The sequence below is a fragment of the Ictalurus furcatus genome, chromosome 4 (assembly GCF_023375685.1).
Source record: "Ictalurus furcatus strain D&B chromosome 4, Billie_1.0, whole genome shotgun sequence".
Taxonomy (NCBI): domain Eukaryota; kingdom Metazoa; phylum Chordata; class Actinopteri; order Siluriformes; family Ictaluridae; genus Ictalurus; species Ictalurus furcatus.
Genome location: NC_071258.1, coordinates 21364999 through 21386521, shown reverse-complemented (window position 1 = coordinate 21386521; position 21523 = coordinate 21364999). Strand labels below are relative to the sequence as shown.

Sequence of the window (21523 nt, the reverse complement as noted above, 5' to 3'; positions counted from 1 at the left end):
TAAAGGTCTCATACAATAGATTTACATGCATCCAAGGTCAAAAAACACTTTAATTTTCTCATAGTTTAAATTGCAGCATTACCTTTTTTCTCATTGTCAAAAACGACTGGTCCTTTAGAAATGGTCCATTCTAAAGGATTCATTCTAAACTTCTCCTTTCAGAGAGCCTCTTCTGCTCTGATTGGTCAGATGTCCCAGTCTGTTATGATTGATCTTACCGCATGTGTCGAAAAGGAAACGCCCACTACTATATCAGAATTTCAGCTCTGTCTGAAAAATGTCTGTTTTACCTTACCAGTTTGAGCCCGAATCGGACAATGATGCATCGGAAGATAAACCCAAACCACCATTTGCAGGTAATATTGGACCCACGGCTGATTAGCAGAGGTATTTCAAGACAATAACGTGAGTTAGCCGGTTAGCAGAAGCTAATAGGCTAACAGCTGTGCACTGGCTGTACAGGTATACAACGCAAAACGATGCATTTGGAACACTCGGTAGAAAATATATACGTAAATAATTAATCACACTTACAGATTGTCATCCAGAGGTGCAAGATGGTCCAAATAAAGTGGGTACGGCCCAATGGTTTCAAATCCCACGTTAACTTCAGCTAGATTTGAGAAGCAGTCGTCAGTGAAATGATGGGAACACAAACAAAGGTCGGAGTTGAACTGGTTTGGTATCACTTTAAAAATGAACTCTAACCACTGACTCTTTATATCCTCATCCTTTGGTAGTCCATGCAAAATGGTTTTGACGAAAAACAGCGTCTGCTGGACATGGCGACAACAGGAACTTAACTCGGGGAAACTACAACTGTAGTGTTTGAGAGCAGGTCAAAGCTGGTCGTGACCAGCCAATGAAGACCAGAGGTGGAGTTTTTTGTTACAAACCTACGTAGGTTTGTGCAGGAAGTAAGTCTGGAATTACTAAGGACTCGTTTCAGCTGTTAAGAATTGGTTCTTTCTTTTGGGAGTCAATAACTTAATTTTTGTTAAACTTAAAGTTTGATTTTTGAAACTTTGAAGACTTTTACATTCACAAACAGCTATATAACACACTACATCAAAGGTAATATTTGAAAAATCATAATAGGTGCACTTTAATGTTGGATAATTTTGCTCAATAAATAAACTTAAAAGCTATAATATGTTTGTATCATTTGTTTAATTGGGTTCCCTTTATCTAGTTTTAGGAATCAGATGAAGATCTGATCACATTTCAGGTCAAATTTATGCAGAAATACAGAACATTGTAAAGGATTCACAAACTTTCTAGTGGCACATATATTCACGATAGCATGCCACTGCACTCTTAGAATAAAAGGTTCTTCAAAGACTCTTTAAAGGGTCATTGGATAATTAAGGGTTCTAAGCTTCCTAAAATGTTTTACTTGGAAACCTTTCTGATAGGGAAACACTCTGCTGCAGGGGCCAACATAGAAACTTTAAGGGTTTCCCCAGAAGGAATACTCAAATTTTCTAAGAATTATTTTATCTAAATAAGAGTTGTTCATTGGCAAAGAGTGTGAACAATTTAATCTAGTCATTTGGGTATCAGTATTGCATAGAAAAATCCATTTGTCTTAACAAAAATTTTAGAAAGTTTTAAAGAAATTTTAAGAAATATATTATATTATTTTCCTCTACAGAACACAGTGGATTTCTCTTTGGTGCGCAGCAGTACGGGAGAGATTGTGATAGAGGACGGACGCAGTCGCTGTCCTTATAATCCTGAATATAAATCCACTGCCATCATGGCCGGTATGTATGGCCTTATTTATCAATCTTTTAATAAAGTTGTGTGTAGTTTGCTTAAGCCAAAGCAAACTAAAGTTTTCCACCAGATTTACAAATTTGCATGTATATTTAGTGATGCCCACAGAACTCCATAAAAGTTCAAGTGCACAGACAGCTGTGTAGCTTTCTTTATTTTCCATATTCTTTACTTAATGTCAATAATATACAACAACAGGCTTTCTCAAAATTTTCTTGATGGTCTTCTTAGTCTCCAACCTATTGAATTTGCATGAGGATGTATTTAAAAAAAAAATATTTTTACAGCGACTCCAAAACACTTCTACATGTTGCTCTGGATAAGGGTGTCTGCTAAATGCTGTAAACATAATAAAAATAAACAATATAAACAACAGTATAGTATCTCACAAAAGTGAGTACACCCCTCACATTTTTGTAAATATTTGATTATATCTTTTCATGTGACAGCACTGAAGAAATGACACATTGCTACAATGTAAAGTAGTGAGTGTACAGCTTGTGTAACAGTGTAAATTTGCTGTCCCCTCAAAATAACTCCACACACAGCCATTAATGTCTAAACTGCTGGCAACATTTTGAGCATGAAATGATTAAAAAAATTTTCAATGCAGAAAAAGGGGTCGTTTTGCTTTTCAGCTTGTTGGTACTGGGTCATATCCTCTGGAGCAGTGCTACTGAGCCCCCTTAAGTGGTGTAAGGACTTTGGCTACATTATTAGTATGGATTTGTTTTCACCAAAGGCCCACAGGTGCAAATGTAGGCGTAAAAGTAATACATCTCTGCAGCATACATCGCATCATAGCAACAAATTTCTCCACGAACCAGGTTTCATTGCACTGTTCTGCTACTATTACCGGTGACTGTACATCTGATAACAAAAAGAATTACAAAGTGCAGTATGAATGAACCAGCTGGCATAATTGCAATTGCAATTGCAAAGCTTAGGGGCGCCAATGAGCGCCCCCGCCCCCACCCAACTTACCCACCCACAAGAAAGAGAGTACCTGGCCTGGGCATTCAGGGTTGTAGTCCCGAAGATTTTTTCATTAGTCCTGAATAATTCACGTAGTGAGCAGTTTGTCACTACATAATTGAACGTCAGTAAACCAAGGTTTACTCAGTAAACCATCAGACAGGGTTTACAGGAAAATACGTGGAAATACTTGTCTTATTGGCTGACAGCTCTCAATGCTGCCAAACACTAACTCACGCAGTCAGTGTGAGGGGGAAAAATTACTATACCCCGATTTTTATTGATATATTTTTAAACAGTAAAGGGGTTGAAACTGAAACTAATATTCTCTCATGCCGAGCAGGAAAACAAGGTGAGTAAATGTCTATATGAATTCCAAGTTACCTGAACATATGAGCAGAGCATAAGGACAGATAACGTACTTTGTATGACACTGTAGCAGCTAAACCCAGATAATGATAACTTAGTTAGCCTAGCTTGGCTAGCGACACCAAACTAGCCTAGTCCCGTATAAGATTTTAAGTTTTATATTTTATCAGTCTGGTAATCCTGCAAAGAGTGGAAACACCCGAGGCCAGTTTTATGATAAATCCAACCTTTTGTCTGATTATGTCATACACTGACAGCTTCTGTTAAGAAAACCCAAAAAATTTTAGCTTACTAGCTGAGCTGAGAACGTTGAGCTGGAGAACTGAACATTATTTTTCTCAAGTTGTACTACCTGTACCATTGAGGTGGGAATTGTGGTTCATATCAAGTAGGTCCATCAGCATGGTTTTTACAAAGAGATTATGAAAATTTACTCCGTCACTTTGAGTAGTGTTCAACTTTCATGGCTAACAAAAAACAAACCTTAAAAATATATGTTCGGGCAGGGGGGTTGCTGATGCCTTCTGAGCATCAGCAAGCCTTCTGAGCATCAGCAAACAGTATGGCTCATGAATTCTGGCCGAACAAGTTTAATCTTTAATGTTTGCTCAACCTTTCGAATGCAAAACTAGTCATGAATTGTGCATCTTAATATAAATGCAAACCTAACTAGTGTCATATGTGTTCTGAGGTAAAAAAAAAAAAAAAAGCCTTTTCTACACTTGCATTTGACATTTTCCTGATACTCCAAAATTACTAAATGATTGATGAAGGATTTATGTTGTACACTGTCAGACCCAGGGTCATATGGAGGCGTTGAGATTTTGCAAAGAGCTATTGTTGAGAAAATTGGTATAAGAGCAGGATGTGTATTGTCAACATAAACCAATATCTATGCAAAGTTTAAAAGTAGGGATGTCACGAGAACCGATACTTCAGTACCAAGTCGGTACCAACATTCTTAAAACGTGACGGTACTTGTTTTTCTGCATTTCTATTGGTACCGGTTGTAACGAAAGTACCGAGGTTGCGATTCTTCCGGACCTGATGGGGGCAGCAAATGGGGCAGCAAGTGTTTTAGTCGGTCCACAAGTGGTGAAGAAGAAGAAGAATGCCTACAAGCACACGGGAAAAACTACAAAAGATTAGCTTAGCTTTAAGTTTAGCTCCGCCCAGACTCGTTGAGAGGAAAAGAGAGGAAAGCTAGTATCGGTTTCCGGTGTGCAACCGATGCTATCGTTCATTTCAAACAAAGCGAGGAAACACCTGGAATTTGGCAAAGCACCTGAAAGACGGTCCTGTATTATGTTTGTTTGAGGCAGCTGGCATTGTGGCCGTGAAACCAGCTAACGTTATGCTCCGTGTAATGTTTGCGATAGCCAGTTATTTGTTAACAACGCTAACGCATTGCGATGTTATAAACTACCTCCGAATGGGCCAGCATGCATCGCCATTCCCTCCCCTCTCTCTCGCGCTCTCTCTTTGCCAGTATCAGCCAGAGGAGGATGTCCTCCAGGAGAGTTTTTTTATTTTATTTTTAAAATTTTATACCACACCGTGGTATGGACTTTGGTATAGAGTATCATGTACTTTTGGTGGTATCGGTACCGACTACTAGATTTTTGGTATCGTGACATCCCTATTTAAAAGAAACAAGTTTTTTGTAAAGAACATTGATGAACAATGGCAAACTGATTTAGTCCATATGGGCAACTTGTCAGAGAGTAATGACATTGTGAAATGTATGATATGTAATGTGTGTTATGAAACAAGACCAGAGCTGAGGTTACTAAAGCTTTTGATTCTGTTCTAAAGAAACTACAAACTGACCAAGGGAACTAGTTTTTTAACAAAAAATTTCAAACTTAATTTAAAAAAAACATTAAATTGTTCACTTTGTTACGAGTGTCATGTAAAGAAAGCTACGGCAGATGCAAATTCAGTAAGGCAGTGTTTACTGAAGAACAATGCAGTAAAATCCAAAAGACAGAACAATGCTCAGAGTCAGGAACAGTCAGAGGTCAGGTGAACAGCAAACAGAATATCAGAGGTGAGACAAAGGGCAAAAAAAAGAAAACAGACACAAAATCTAAACAACGATAAATCAAGCAAAGAAATAAAGTCTTGGTAACATCCCAAACACTAATGAGTGGAGCATATACTTCGTGATGATTGTGTTCTGAGAGTCCTTAAATACTGTGAGAGAGTAATGAAATAATTGAATCCAGGTTTACATGATCAGAAGGTTGGTGATTGTGAACATGGAAGTGTGTGTGCATACTGGGACATGGAGTCCATGGTGGCCATGATTGTATTCCGCTAGAAGTGAAGTCCACTGACTGGGTTGACCTGACAGACCCCCCCCTCGAGGAGCTTCAAGAGCAATGTTCCTTCTGGGTCTTCCTCATGAACATGGACCTGGCTGTTCTGGGTGACTGTTATGGAACTCCTTGATTAGATTTGGATCCAGAATGTCATGAGTGGGAATCCAGCACCGTTCTTCAGGTCGGTACCTCTCCCACTCAATAAGATGTTCCAGCTGCCCACTCCTGCGGCGAGAGTTTAGGATGTTCTTCACTAAGTCGGCTGGCTGGCCTTCTATATCCAAGGGGGGTGGGGGCTACTGGGTGGTAGGTCATTTGGGGCAGCTGTGGCTCAGGTGGTAGAGCGGGTTGTCCACTACTCGTAGGGTTGGCAGTTCGATTCCCGGCCCACATGACTCCACATACCGAAGTGTCCTTGAGCAAGACACTGAACCCCAAGTTGCTCCTGATGGCAAGTTAGTGCCTTGCATGGCAGCTCTGCTACCGTTGGAGTGTGTGTGTGAATGGGTGAGTGAGACACAGTGTAAAGCGCTTTGGATAAAAGCGCTATATAAGTGCAGACCACTGTCTAGGGGGCCTGGAACAACTGGTTTCATTCTGGAGATGTGAAATGATGGAGCAATGCGACAGTGGCGTGGAAGATAGAGTTTATGCGTTCCTTTGTTGATTTGTTGGAGAACGTTAAATGGACCTACATATCTGGGAGTGAGTTTTTTTCAGGTGTGTTGTTGTCATAGGTCCCTAGTAAACAGCCATATCTGGTCTCCTGGTTGATAGTGTGGGTGTTGGCTTCAATATTAATGAGCAAATACTTTGAATTGTGCAACTTGCTCCAGTGCTTTCCCACACCTGCTCGATGCACCGGAACCAGTCTGTCACCCACAATATCTTCTGGTATAACATAGTATCTGAATACATGACGTAATAGGAGTTCAGCATTGGCAAAAGTGGAGGGCAGAGTCAGTAGAGGTATCGGGCAGAGGTACTTGGAGAAGCAGTCATTTGCTAGGATTGTGGTATTACCTTGTGACTCTGGTAAATCCATGATAAAATCAACTGTCAGCTTTGACCTGGGGATATGGGATCTGGACAGAGGCAAGAGCTTCCCCACAGGCAATTTTCTGGGCATCTTGTGTCATGCGCAAGTGTGGATGGCAGGTGGCAACGGCAGTGTGTGACCCGGAGATAATTCTGGTTCTTAGGTGATTGGGCACAAAGCTCTTGTTGGTAAGACATGTGGGTGGTACTTGCTCTCTGGGGGTGTTATTGATCCCCTGATCCAGTTCCCAATCAGTGGAGGCTAAGACACAAGCTGGGGGAGGGATGAATTTCTCACTGTCTGTATGTTGTTCTGGCGCATGCATACTGGATATGGCATCGGCTTTTTTGTTCTTAGAACCTGTACAGTAGGACAAGGTGAAGCTGAAATGGGCAGAAAATAGGGTCCAGTGTGCTTGTCGGGGTTCAGGTGTTTGGCTGTACGAAGATACTCTGTTTTTATGATCCGTGTAAATGATGAACGGGTGCTCAGCCCCCCTGAGCCAGTGCCTCCATTCCTCCAGGGCTAGTTTTACAGCCAATAGTTCCGGTTTCCTATATTATAATAATATTTGGTGGATGATAACTTCTTTGAGTAGAAGGCAACAGGGCTTCTCACCAAATCTCTCAGAGAGGATAGCTCCCACACCTGTCTCTGAGGCATCGACTTCAACTACAAAGGGCTTGGAAGGGTCAGGATGATTAAGGATTGAAGCCGTGGTGAAGGCTGTCTTCAGTTGTCTCAGAGCTTGCTCTGCTGCTGGTGTCATGCTAGGCATTTGTGTCTGCCTTGGAGTAGTGTGGTGAGTGGATGGGCTATGGAGCTGAAACCCCGAATGAAGATGATAAAAATTAACAAAGCCAAGGAACCGCTAGAGGTCCTTGACTGTATGAGTTGTGGGCCAGTTGATGACTGCGACCACTTTGGTTTGATCCATGGACCCACCCTTGGGACTACCCTAGGAATTAAATAGTGCTTGTATGAAATTTGCACTTCTCACTCTTGACAGGCGTTGGAGAACTTAATGGACATGTTGAACATGAATTTTTAGGGAAGGTGAGTATACCAGAACGTCATCAATATAGGCTATGACGAATTTACACAACACATTTCGTAGCACGTCATTAATGAGGCACTGGAAGACTGAGGGGGCACTAAAGAGCCCATTTGGCATAGCACAATGTTTGTAATGGGCGGAGGTTGTACTAAAACACTGTCTTCCATTCATCCCCCTAGCATATGCGTACCAGGTTATATGCACTCCTGAGGTCCAGTTTTGTGAAATATTTGGCTGATGTACCCCTGTTGGAGAGCCTCATGGATGTACTCCTCCATAGATTTTTGTTCTGTCACAGAGCGTGAGTAGACTCTGCCTCTAGGGGGCATGGCTTCAGGAAGCAGCTCTATGGCTCAGTTGTAGGGCCGGTGGGGCGGCAGACTGCTGGCTTTGGTCTTACTGAATGCTTCATTCAGGTCCAGTTATTCTGGAGGATTCATCAGCGAGGAGGGGTTTTCGGGGCTCTCAATAGAAGTGAAGCTATGATGAGTTCAGGCTTTGAAGACAGTGGGCTTGACAATATGAAGACCATCTCGTTAGTTTATCTGACCAGTAGTGTTGAGGATTATGTAATACCATCCAGGGAAGTCCCAGAATAAAGTCTGGTAGAAACAGTGATCAGAAGGGAGATGAACTCAATTTAATGCACTGACTTGGAGGAGTAGGGGCTTTGTACAGTGTGTGATAAGTCCTTCTCCAATGGGGCTACAATCCGTGGCTTGGATCCTCTTGAGTTGAGGTAGCAGTTCAGTGGGGATATTCAGCTGGTTCACAGTTTCCTGGTCTATGTAGTTTCCGGCTGCTCCAGAGTCAATCAAGACTGTCAACAGAAATAGATCCGGAGTGTTGCATCACAACAGGCAGAGAGAAAGCATGATAAGGATGAGTGGGAATGACTTGCTGAGTGTAGGTGAGTGCTAGGGTTCCCGTTAGTGGGTCTCCTGGTGCTCACACAGAGTGGGCCCAGCCCAATGCGATGGACTGTGCTGCTGTAGTAGAAGCAGAGGTGCTCTCTGCATCTTCTTACCTGCTCAGCCTTGCTTAGCTTGCCCTACTTGCATGGGCTCCACAGGCATGCTGACATTGGTGGGACGCTCCTCTGGAATGGGCGAGGAGTTTTTCCGAAATAGATGGTCCAGCTGGATGGCCAGATCAATCAGGGAATCGAGGGCAAGTTGCTCATCTTGATCTGCCAGCTTGGTTGAAACTTTTGGATTTAAGCACCCTCGAAACATGGATTTGAGTGTGGTGTTGTTGCAGCCACTCCCTGCTGCAATAGTCTGGAATTCAAGCACGTAATCTGACACTCTGCGAGCTCCCTGAGTGAGAGTGAGGAGCTGCTCTCCCGTTTCCCTTCCATCAAGCATTGGAATAGCTCAGTGAAGCGCTGGTATGATGTCACTGGGTCTCCACCTTGCTCTATGAGTAATACACTAATGAGTGGAGCGTATACTTCACGGTGAGTGTGTGTTCTGAGAGTCCTTAAATACTGTAAGAGAGTAACGAAATAATTGATTCCAGGTGTGCGTGATCAGAAGGATGGTGATTGTGTGTGTGCAGTACATGGAGTCCGTGGCAGTCATGATTGTATGCTGCGATGCAGAATGGGAAGTTAAGTCTACTGACTGGATTGACCTGACGACGGATATAGGGAAGAAAGCATCGGTGTGTGAAATATTTCAACAGGTGTGTGAAAGGTTTAACACTATAAAGACCAGAATGTGGAGATATTTTGTGGCTTTTAATGCGAGATAATACACTGACATAGTACAGAATTTGGTGCAGCATACAATCACAATTACCATTCCAGCATCAAAATGAAGCCTGTCAAGGTCAACGGAGAGAGAGAGAGAGAAGGGGGAGAGGAATGTGTGTGGATGCATACTATGCTCTAGAGCTTGCATGTCCATGTTCATGTTTGCACTGACGCTTTAAAAAAATGTATAACCCCAAACCATGTGAGATATTTGGCTGCGCCTGGTATGTGAAACAAGGAGAACAATAGGGAATAGGATATGGCGGGGATTTTAGAAGACTTGCACGTGGTGGATGGCAAGTGATAGAAACTATAAAAATATTTCCAATGGCAAAATAAGTTCCAAAGTGCAATAGTGTTAATGGGAATAACACTACAGAGTTTGGAGCTTATTTTTCCTCGACATAAACAGAGATCACTGAGTGACTATTTTAGTAAGAACAGAGTTAGATTACATGCAAAGATAAGACAGATCAAAGAGAGAAGGAAGGAGATTCATGGCTGTGCACACAATTACCTTTGTTTCAAAGAATACTGATTTTAACAACCGGTGTGCGGCTTCAAATTACTTCACACAGTAAAACTGAAAGAAATAATAGTGAACACAATCTTTTCCTCCCCAGATGTACAGCCTTCCATATAGTCTAGGCCATCTTTATGTAGAGCAACATGTTAAGTGTTTTACTAGAGGGGAGAACACTCTGGATCATGTTTACTCCAACATTAAGCATGCGTATAGAGCCATACCTCTCCCCCACCTCGGCCAATCAGACCATCTCTCCCTCCTGCTCTCCCCTGCCTACACCCCCCTCAGACACAGTGTCACGACCACTATAAAGACTGTTACCACCTGGCCTGACGATGCATTCTCCAAACTACAGGACTGCTTCAGACAGACAGACTGGGATTTATTTGAACATCAGGAGCTAGAAACATTAACAGGAATGGTACTGGACTATATCAAGTTCTGTATCGGAAATGTGACTGTGGACAAAAACATTCAGGTTTTCCCAAACCAGAAACCTTGGATGACCAACCAGGTCCGCACACTCCTCAGAAACCGCGACACTGCCTTCAGGTCTGGTAATAGAGCTCTGTATAGAGTCGCTCGTGCCAACCTGAAAGGTGGTATTAAGGAAGCTAAGGCGGACCATAAGAGGAGCATAGAGTCCCACCTTTCCAGTAAAAATAAACGGGAGGTGTGGCAGGGCATACAAGACATCACAAACTACAGAGGCCTCGATGCGACAACAGGAGACCTGAGTGCGATGCTGGCAGAAGAGCTAAATTGCTTCTTTGCTCGCTTTGAAACATCACAACAACAGCACTCATCTGCTCCAGCCTTGCCTCCACCCTCATCTGGTTCCCGCACCAGTCCAGCCCTGCCTCCATCCCCTCCTGGTTCCTGCACCACTCTACTTACTGTGAGGGAACACGATGTTAGACGGATGTTTCTGGCAGTGAACCCCAGGAAGGCTGCTGGCCCAGACGGAGTACCTGGTAAGGTGTTTTGATCGTGTGCCCAGCAGCTTGCCCACATCTTTACCAGAATCTTCAATCTCTCCCTGGCCCAAGCAGTCATCCCGCCCTGCCTACAATCATTCCAGTGCCAAAGAAGTCTCCCACCACTAGCCTAAATGATTATCGTCCTGTGGCCCTCACTCCAGTTATCATGAAGTGCTTTGAGAGATTGGTTCTTCAGCACATCAAGGACTACCTCCCCCCAGACTTCGACCCTTATCAGTTTGCATATCGCGCAAACAGATCCACAGAGGATGCTATCGCCGTAGCTCTCCACTCCACTCCACTGAGACATCTAGAGCAGCAACAGAGCTACATCCAGATGCTTTTTGTGGATTACAGTTTGGCTTTTAATACAATCATTTCGGATATTCTCATCACCAAATTGGTCACTCTTGGCCTCCCCCCCTCACATGTGCCTGGATAAAGGACTTTCTCACTAACCGGTCTCAGACAGTGAGACTCGGACCCCACCATTCCTCCACTCGCACGTTGAGCACCGGTTCTCCACAGGGCTGTGTGCTGAGCCCCCTCCTGTACTGTCTCTACAACCACGACTGTAGTCCGATCCACAATAATAATCTTATCGTCAAGTTTGTTGACGACACCACAGTGGTCGGACTCATCTCAAAGGGAGATGAGGTAGCCTACAGAGAGGAGGTCCTGAAATTGGCAGCCTGGTGTTCAGAGAACAATCTGGCTCTAAACACTAAGAAAACCAAGGAGATCATTGTAGACTTCAGGAAGCACAACACTGAGCTAGCCCCCCTTTTCATCAATGGTGAGTGTGTGGAGAGGGTCCACACCTTCCGGTTTCTTGGCGTCCTTATCTCTGCTGACATCTCCTGGACAGACAACATCACAGCGGTTATTAAGAAGGCTCAAAAGCAGCTACACTTCCTGAGGGTCCTCAGGAAGTACAATCTGGACCCCAACCTGCTGCTGACCTTCTACCGCTCGTCCGTCGAGAGCCTGCTGACATACTGTATCACGGTATGGTACGGCAGCTGCACGCGGCAGACAGGGAGAGGCTTCAGAGAGTAATAAGAGCAGCACAGAAGATCATTGGCTGCCCTCTCCCCTCCCTGATGGATATTTACATCTCCCGTTGCCTCAGCAGAGGAAAAACCATCATTAAGGACAGCTCTCAACCTGGCTCTGATCTGTTTAATCTGTTGCCCTCAGGGAGACGTTACAGGTGCATCAGAACAAGGACTAATAGATTTAAGAATAGTTTTTTTCCCCAAAAGCTATAACCATTCTAAACACATACATGTACTGATTTCACAGTATAGGTATATAGTGTCTCAGAACTGTGCATTTTATAGTACCCCCACCCCCAGTACTATTTATTATTTACTTATTTCGTGTTGTTTTATTTTATTTTATTTTATTCTATCTTGTATATTTTATGTACATGTTGGCACGGAACAAAAAGGAGTGGCTCTTAATTTCATTGTATATGTGTATAGTGACAATAAAAGGCATTCATTCATTCATTATATAAATAAACCATGTTTGCCCTGAATGGCATTTTTGAGCATTGTCAGAAAAGATTGCAGTTCAATGACACCACTGATTAATTGAATACATGATGAAACATCGAGCGTAGCACTTCCAATTTCAACATCTTTTGGTGCAATTATTTCATTTGCCACATCTGTCACACTGTTTAAAGTCTCTAAAATTTAGTAAAACTGTTGACAATTTCAACTGAAGAAAAATTCACTCTTTTCCTAAACTCTTTTCCTAAAAGTGTTATTAAATCTAACACAATTAATTATTGTAATATTAGGATCTAATTAGGATCTACCAGCTTATGCATTTTGGTTGGTAGGAGTTGTCTTGTTTTCCACATTGATATATATTTGCAGATGTTGGCTATTTGGAGATGCTTTCAAGGTCGATATCTAATTGAACATTTTGGCTAATAGGAGACAAAACATTTTCCATTTGAACATCTGGTATTGGACGGGCATGCTCATTTGCAATTCCAGAATTTTGTGGAATAATGGCAATGAGATCTATTAACCATTTCAAACAGTGCTCTTTCGATCCATTCTGCCAACAGAAATCCACAGACTTTTTCAATCAGCATAAACAAATGAATTATTTTATCGTGCAAGTCTGTTGTAAGTTTCGTGACTCTGTGTTTAGCGGCTGGTAAGCAGGGTGGGAAAGGGAAGGAGTGTGAGCCCCCTGCTGGGCAAACAATTCACACCTCTCCACAATAAGTTTGTACAGTGATAAAATGGACAGCACAACTAAAGATTTTTGATAGTTAAACACCATTTATGACAGATATTATAACACTTTCCTTTTCACTTTTGAAAGACACATCCACTTCCCATCCTCAAAACAGGATGGTGTGGGTCCAAGTAAAGAAAGCAAGAGATGGCTTAACTTAAAAACATAATGTGTGTATGTGCTTGTTTATTTGTTTCTAACCATTTTGACAAAATTTTTGTGTTTCTAATTGAAGCATTCCTTTTTGGAAATAGAAAGTGTTGGGGAAATGATGTGTGACAAACCTTTACTCCTTTAATGTGTGTGTGTTCATGCATGTATGTTTGTGTGTCCAATTTAGATGTCCCTCTTTGGATATAGAAAATGGTGGGGAAATGTTGTTGTCATTTAACATCTGTTGGGAGTATGTGTGCTTGGTGAGGGGAAAAAATGTACGTGATATTCTTTTACACATACACCGATCAGCCATAACATTAAAACCAACTGCTAGTTTGTAGGCCCCACTTGTGCTGCCAAAACAGTTCTGACCCATCGAGGTATGGATTCCAAAAAACCTCTGAAGGTGTTCTGTGGTATCTGGCACCAAGATGTTAGCAGTAGATACTTTAGTCCTGTACATTTTGTCCTTTAGTCCCTAAAAGTCCTGTAAATTACTAGGTGGGGCTTCCATGTATTGGACTTGTTTGTCCAGCACATCCCACAGATGCTTGATCGGATTGAGATCTGGGGAATTTGAAGGCCAGGTCAACACCTTGAACTCTGTCATGTTACTTAAACCATTCCTGAACAATTTTTGCACTGTGGCAGGGCACATTATCCTGCTGAAAAAGACCACTGACATGGACACTCTGACTAGTCTGCAGCTACGCAGCCCCATACACAGCAAGTTGTGATGCACTGGGTTCTGACACCTTTCTATCATAACCAGCATTAAATTGTTCAGCAGTTTGTGCTACAGTAGCTCTTCTGTGGGATGGGACCAGACAGGGTCACCGGTGGCAGGTTCAGCAGTTTTTCTTCATTGGACCACTTTTGGTAGGTAATAACCACTGCATACAGGGAACACCCCTCAAGACCTGCCATTTTGGATGTTCTGACCCTGTCGTCTAGCCTCCACAATTTGGTCCTTGTCGAAGTCACTTGATGCTTACCTATTTTTCCTGCTTCCAACAAATCAACTGCAAGAACTGATTGTTCACTTGCTGCCTAATATATCCAACCCCTTGACAGGTGCCATTGTCATTAGATTAATCCATATTATTTACGTTAATTGTCAGTGGTTTTAATGTTTTGATTGATTGGTCTGTGTATATAAATATATATCTCATATTCTCAAACCCAAATGTGTTCAGTCTACAGCAACAACAACAAAAAAAATTGGCCTTGCCGTTCCAATAGTTTCAAAGGGGACTAATCAATGTGTGTTTTGGCAAAATTTAGATGAGCCTTAATGTTCTTCTGGGTTAGCAGTGGTTTTCACCTCGCCACTCTTTCATGGATGCCGTTTTTGCCCAGTGTCTTTCTGATAGTGGAGTCATGAACATTGACCTTGATGCATGAGAATCCTGTAGGTCCTTTGATGTTATCCTTGGCTCTTTTGTGACTTCCTGGACGAGTAGTTTCTGTGGTCTTTGAGGAATTTTAGAAGGTCGACCACTTCTGTGAAGGTTCACTATTTTGCCAAGTCTTTCCATTTGGAGATTCTGGCTCTCACTGTGGTTCTTTGGAGTCCCAGAGCCTTTGAAATAGCGTTGTAGCCCTTACCAGACTGATGTATTTCAATTTCTTTCAATTTCAGCATAGTCTGTTACTGGGTAAGACCTTTTTAACCAACTTCATGCTATTGCAGAAGTTCTATTTAAGTGATAATTTGATTGAACAGGTTTTGCAGTAATCAGGCCTGGTTGCGTCTAGTCCAGCTGAACCCTATTATGAATGCAGTTTCATAGATTTGGGGAATTAGTAACTACAGGGGCAAATACATTTTCACACAGGCCCAGTCAGTATGTGATTAAGTTTTTCTTCAATAAATAACTATCATTTAAAAACTGTATTTTGTGTTTACTCAGGTTGCCTGTTTTATCTTAGATTTTGTTTTAATTTCTGAAAAAATTTACTATGAGAGATGCACAAAATAGAAGAATACTTTTTCATAGTGCTGTATGTGTATATATACATAAATTTGTGTCTCTATGCATCTGTCTAAAATTTTAATTTTTCTGCAGGTGGAGATTTGTATGCTGCTACAGTCAGTAATTTTCAAGGGAATGAGCCCATCATTTACAAAAGCCTTGGTCAGGGCACTACCCTAAAGACAGAAAACTCATTGAACTGGCTTCAAGGTGAGAGTCAGGACCATATGTTGTTGTTTTTTAACTCAAAGTCCCCTTGGTCCCACCTTCTTCTCTTATTTGGAAGATAAGATTGTCTGTGTTGGAGAGCTGTCTGTTTCAAAGCTCATTATAAATTAACATATAAGAAAACCATAATGAAATTAATGGCTGAAATGACTGTTCACTTTCAAAGGGAACGCCACATTGTGTTTAGCATAACACTATGGGAGCGCCCTCATGCGCGACCGGCTTCTGAAGCTTGTGTAAAATCATGCCGTGATGAGGCGACGTGGCAACTAAGCGCGTTACGTGATTTTATATATATTTATATGCGCACTGTAACACCTTATATTAGGCAGCTCCGCTTGCGACTCGCTGTCTTCTCGGAAGCCGAAGTGAGATGGGTTTCAGAGCCTTGCGGATCTGGGCCGGCTGCTAGCCATCTCAGGTCCGGGGGATCTTGTATGGATCTGGAAGAGGAGACGGAGATGAGCGCTGCTCTATCTCTTGCTCTGTCTTCCAGGTCCGGCTCTCCGCTGGATTTTGGAGCTCGCATCGCGGCGACTCCTTCAGCTATGGAAAGCCCAAAAAAATTAAATAAATAATAATTCCTGTCTGACTCCGAGGAGCCAGAAGGGTGTGCTAAAAACTGAGACCAGCATATAAAGAGCTGCGTAAAGCAATTATTAAGGCTGGATGAGCTTTTTTCTCTTCAGTGAAAGTAAATTCCTCACACTACAGAAAACTCCCCTTTTTTCGAGAAGTGAAAATATCAGGCTTCCGTGGGAAAACCATGCATAAGCCATATTTATAACCCCATGATGTTGGATTACTGGGCCACTGTGGGGATTGAACGGCATGGCTTATTAGCTATGCTGAAGGTGGAGGAGGCGCTTGCGAGCTACCTCTCTCCATTGACGGCAGGTAATTTAGGGGGGCCGGCTTTGAAATCCAAGCCATGTAAGGCCACCGGGGCATTGGTGGGCAAGGCCTGTGCAGTAGTGGGTCTTGCTTGTGGGTCACTGCAGACAATGACAGTGTTGCAGGAGTATCAAGCAGACCTGCTGAGTGAGCTCTACATACGGCGGCATTCAGCCAATTCCTTCCCTGTTGTGTCGAGTTCAAGTGCTACTGTAGGGCCTCCCCTAGCCAAGGTTGTCCGAAGTTTTCAGTGTTCTCTGGTCTCTGTCACAGGGCAACGAAAATCTGATGCTTTCCCTCCAATAAAATGTGGAATAGTTAACGTTACTAAAAGACTGTCTGGAAGCATGGAAACTACTGCCAAATGTGTCTCCATGGGTTCTGTCTACCGTAGAAAAGGGTTCAGAGCTCGACCCCGCCCCACCGTTCAGAGGTGTGCTCATGACAGTAGTCAGCACAGACCAGAGCCTGACATTAGCGCAGGAAGAAAGATTCCTTTTGGACAAAGGGGCCATAGAACATGTACCTTGTTCCCTGAGGGAGGGAGGTTTTTACAGCCATTATTTCCTGGTCTTCAAAAAATAGGAGTATGCGTACAGTTTTAGATCTGAGTCATCTGAACTGTACTCTTCGACATACAGGTTCAGGATGCTGACCCACAAACTTATCGTTCCACAGATTCAGTTTGAGGACTGGTTTGTGACGATAGATCTAAAAGGTGCATATTTCCACATAGAATATCGCCCAGTCACAGGAAGTTCCTGGGGTTTGCGTTGGAGGTGACGCATACCAAGATCGGGTTCTTCCCTTCGGGCTAACTTTATCCCCTCACACCTTCACAAAGTGCATGGATGTCATTCTGGCTCCATTGTGACTCCAGGGCATCTGTGTACTAAACTACGTGGATGACTGGTTAATTCTAGCACGATCCAGGGAACTGGTGGTTCAACATCAAGATGATGTTCTCGCCCACATGAAGAGCTTGGGGCTCAGGTTGAACCTCAGAAAAGTATGCTTTCTCCAGTGCAGTGGTCAACTTCTCTAGGGTTATAAGGATTCTACTATGATGAGGGCGTTTCTATCCCCAACGTGTGTAGGGTCAATCCTATCAAAATTGAGCAAGATAGAGCTGGATCTTGGCATCCACTCCAGTCTCTATGGGAGACTATTGGAGCTTACAGCAGCAGCAGCCAATGTCATACCATTGGGCCTATTGCACAGGAGACCATTTCAGTGGTGGCTGAGAAGTTGGGGAGTTACTCTGAGAGTAATCAGTGTCACGCGGCGATGCCTACGTGCTCTGAGAATTTTAAGTGTCCCCGGATTCTAGCCTTGGTTCACACTCTAGGGGTGTCTCCTTAGTGCAAGACGGTAATGACAGACACCTCCCTCACTGGCTGGAGCACGGTCTTAGACAGCTGTCCAGCTCATGGTCTCTGGAGTGGCCCTCATCTGTAGTGGCATATGAATTGCCTAGAAATGTGGGCCATATTTCTAGCACTGAAATTCCTTCTTCCTCAGGTGAGGGGTCATCGTGTGTTTACAGATAACACAATGGTGGTCTCATATATTGACCACCAGGGAGGATTATGTCCATGCCCCCTGTTCAGGCAGGTGTAACTATTTCTTCTCTGGGCAGAGAGAAAGTTTTGTCAGTTAGTGCAATGTACATTCTGGGCAACTGTAATATGGGGGCAGACATCCTGTTGAGGCAGGGGCTGAGGCCCAGGGATTGGTGGCTCCATCCACAAGTGGTGGAATCCACGTGGCGGAGGTTTGGCCAAGCGGGAGTGGATGTGTTCGCCTCCGAGGAGACAACACACTGGCCGCTGTGGTTCACCCTCACTCCTCTCGCATGATTAGGGCTGGACGCCATGGTGCACATTTAGCCAAGGTCACATCTGTACGCTTTTCCCCTGATCTCTCTGCTCCCGCAAGTTCTAGCGAGAGTTGGCCAAGACAGTCTACGTCTGCTGCTAGTAGCACCTTATTGGCCAGCTTGAATATGGTTCTCAGAGATAATATCCCTGCTAGATGGCATTCTTTGTGAAATTCCCATCTGCAGGGATCTACTGTCTCACAGCTGATTTATCACCCTCAGCCGGAACTATGGAAACTGTGGGTCTGTACCCTGGGGGGCACCAGCTCATAGATTCTGGTCTCACAACTGAGGTTCAAGAGACCATGTTGAATGATAGAGCACCACCCACAAGGAAATTCTATGCGCTCAAGTGGCGGCTTTTTGTTTTGTGGTGTGAGGAACGCCAGCTAGACCCAGTGAACTGTGCAATAGCTACAGTCCTGGAGTTCTTACAAGAATGTTTCTCAGTGGGGTGGGCTCCTTCTACAATCAGGGTTTATGTAGCCGCCATTTCGGCCAGCCACACCCCGTTGATGGAGCCTCTGTGGGGCAACATCCTCTAACTTCGAGGTTTATGTGTGGTGTTAAGCGGCTGAGGCCCAGCTGCAGGCCACGCATACATTTGTGGGACCTTTCTGTGGTCCTGGAAGGTCTGTCGGGGCCCCATTTGATCCCTTAGAGTCAGCCTCTGAGAAGCTTCTGACTCTAAAGGTAGCTCTTCTACTGGCCTTGACATCCCTCAAGCGAGTAGGAGATCTACAAGCTCTCTCTGTTGTCCCTTCCTGTCATGACTTTACCCCTGGATTAGCCAAGGCCTTCCTGTATCCTAGGCCGGATTATATTCCTAAGGTGCCTACATCTGCTGCCCAGCTTGTGGTGTTGCAGGCTTTCTGCCCTCCTCCGTTCCTCACAGTAGAACAAGAGAGAATGCACCTGCTGTGTCCAGTAAGGGCTCTCTGTACTTGCGTCCACCGCTCCGGCCAGTGGTGTAAGTCGCAGCAGCTGCTGGTCTGCTTTGGCGGCGAAAGTAGAGGTGATGCTGTGTCAAAGCAGCGCATCTCTAATTGGATAGTGGAAGCAATATCTATCACTTATGAGATGTGCGGTCTCGCTATGCCTCTGGGCATAAGGGCTCATTCCACTAGGGGGGGTTGCCTCCTCGAAGACTTTGTCCAACGGGGTATCCTTACAGGATGTGTGTGCTGCTGCAGAGTGGTCTACGCCACACAAATTCATTCGATATTACAGCCTGGTAATATCATTCATTCCGCCCCAGGCTTGAGTGTCTTGCAGTGACCCTCGGGCTTGGGTCTTTTTGAATAGGCCGTTCCCGCGGTATGACGGAATGGGTATTCTTGTTCCCATAGTGTTATGCTAAACACAACGTGGAGTTCCCTTTTGAAAGGGAACATCTGGGTTACGCATCTAACCCTGTTCCCTGAGAAGGGAACGAGACATTGTGTAGTTTTGTCATACCAGGGCAGGCCTGTGAATTGCGTCTTCGCTTCAGATAATAGAGGCTGACGGCGTGATTCACAGGTGCCATATATGTGTCACGCGATGCGCTTAATTGCCACGTCACCTGATCACAGCAGGCCTATAAATAGGCATGATTTTACGCAAGCTTCAGATGCTGGTTGCGTGCGAGGGCGCTCCCATAGTGTTATGCTAAACGCAAGGTCTCGTTCCCTTCTCAGGGAACAATAGTGGTTCAGTAAAGAAAAAATCCAATAGGAAACAAATGGAAACAGATGTTTAGTGTAAGTGCATTCATGGCTATTTCTACAATACTAATAGTATGTCAGAAAAGGCAGCCATGGTAGCCACAAGTGGTGGACTATTTTAAAATGCTATTTAGTCTAGTTGAAGGTTGTGGACAAAGTCACAGGAAAAAGTGTTGCATCCAGCTACCACTGATTGACCAGCTGTCCATCCAATCAGCAAGTGATTGAATGTTTGTAGACTCCACATAGAATTATCATTCTAGCCTGCAGGGTCGCAACAAGGTCTATATATATATATATATATGAATGATAGCATGCCCCTATACTCATAGAATAAAAGGTTCCTCAGAGACTGTTTGTGGTTCAGTGGATTCTTAGATTCCAAAAAAGGGAAAGTAGTCAATCCACATAATTACATTTTTCTTAATAGGAAATACTATTTATCTTTGTTCTAACAAAATTTTTGTTCAATTCTTCAAAATAATAATGATTTTCATTTACTCTATTCTCTCTTATTGAACTCTATTGTTGCCTTTAACAACCATGTCCAGTTTCTGTGGGCTGTCAATATGAGGTTGCACACATGCAAAATCACTGTCATCCAATACCATGGGAAAAACCAAACAGCTTTCAACATAAAAGAGACTGATGGCTGTTGACCTGCACAAATCAGATATAAAAATGCATTTAAAAACAGAATTAGAATTGGTGGTGTTTTTAGCAAAAATGGACTTCATAGAAGGAAAACCACCATGATTTTCAATGGGTATCAGTGATACTATGGAACTATTTTGTAGCTGGTGGTTTAGGGGCTCTTGTGAACATTCATGGTAAGTACCAGGATATTTCAGCCCAAAACCTGACAGGAGGTTCAGACTTAACCATAGATAGAGCTTTCAACAAGCTGATGAGCCAAATATACTTCTAAAACAAAAATGGTTAATCCTTTAACTATAGCTGGGCCACTGACAGCCTCATTTGCATAGTGCTTTTTAAAATGCTCTAAAAATGAAACAATAATTGCTAGCATTATAATTCTTCTTGCATCTGTCTTCAGGAACAAGGAATCATGGAAATCCCTGATAAACACACCTTGCAAGGCTGGCAGTATGCCACTGTGTAGACAGGAAATCTCAGGATGACTACAACAAATACAATACAACACCTGCACAAACAGAACTAACAAAAATGCTTTGCATTCAGCACACAAAAATGCTTATATCTCTCAAAGTAAAAAAATGTACATAGTTGCAATATATTTAAGGTTGTTAAAATAATTATGAAAGTTAATTTAATTGACAGTTTCTTTAGATAAAGATGTTTGGCCTCAGTATTTAGTAAAATCTGGTGGGGGGAAAACGCATCCAACAATGTCCAATATTTGTCATTTTTAAATTTATGATACAATTTCAGTATTTTTCCAGTTATTATGGGTTATTGATTTACATAGCCTCTTAGCTTGAGTTGCAATGACCATCTTTCGGTCTTTGGACTTTAACTGTATTGCAAACCTGTGTTGAAGAAGGAAGTCCTCCTACACAAACCTAAGAATATTAAAGGAGTTAAAAATTTTCTGCATGGAGGGGTGGACCCTCTACCATGACCCCCCCTAATATT

General features: G+C 43.1%; 1 protein-coding gene across 8 annotated transcripts in view; it reads left to right on the top strand.

The window, feature by feature from the left end:
- Nucleotides 1–21523, top strand: part of sema4ba (sema domain, immunoglobulin domain (Ig), transmembrane domain (TM) and short cytoplasmic domain, (semaphorin) 4Ba) — a 162324-nt gene that overhangs the window by 86216 nt on the left and 54585 nt on the right. For all 8 annotated transcript variants that reach the window (XM_053623306.1, XM_053623301.1, XM_053623303.1 and 5 more), the window contains 2 exons: nucleotides 1655–1766; nucleotides 15293–15409. In XM_053623306.1, coding sequence (XP_053479281.1) covers nucleotides 1655–1766; nucleotides 15293–15409 — 229 coding nt within the window. The remainder of the gene's footprint in view (nucleotides 1–1654; nucleotides 1767–15292; nucleotides 15410–21523) is intronic.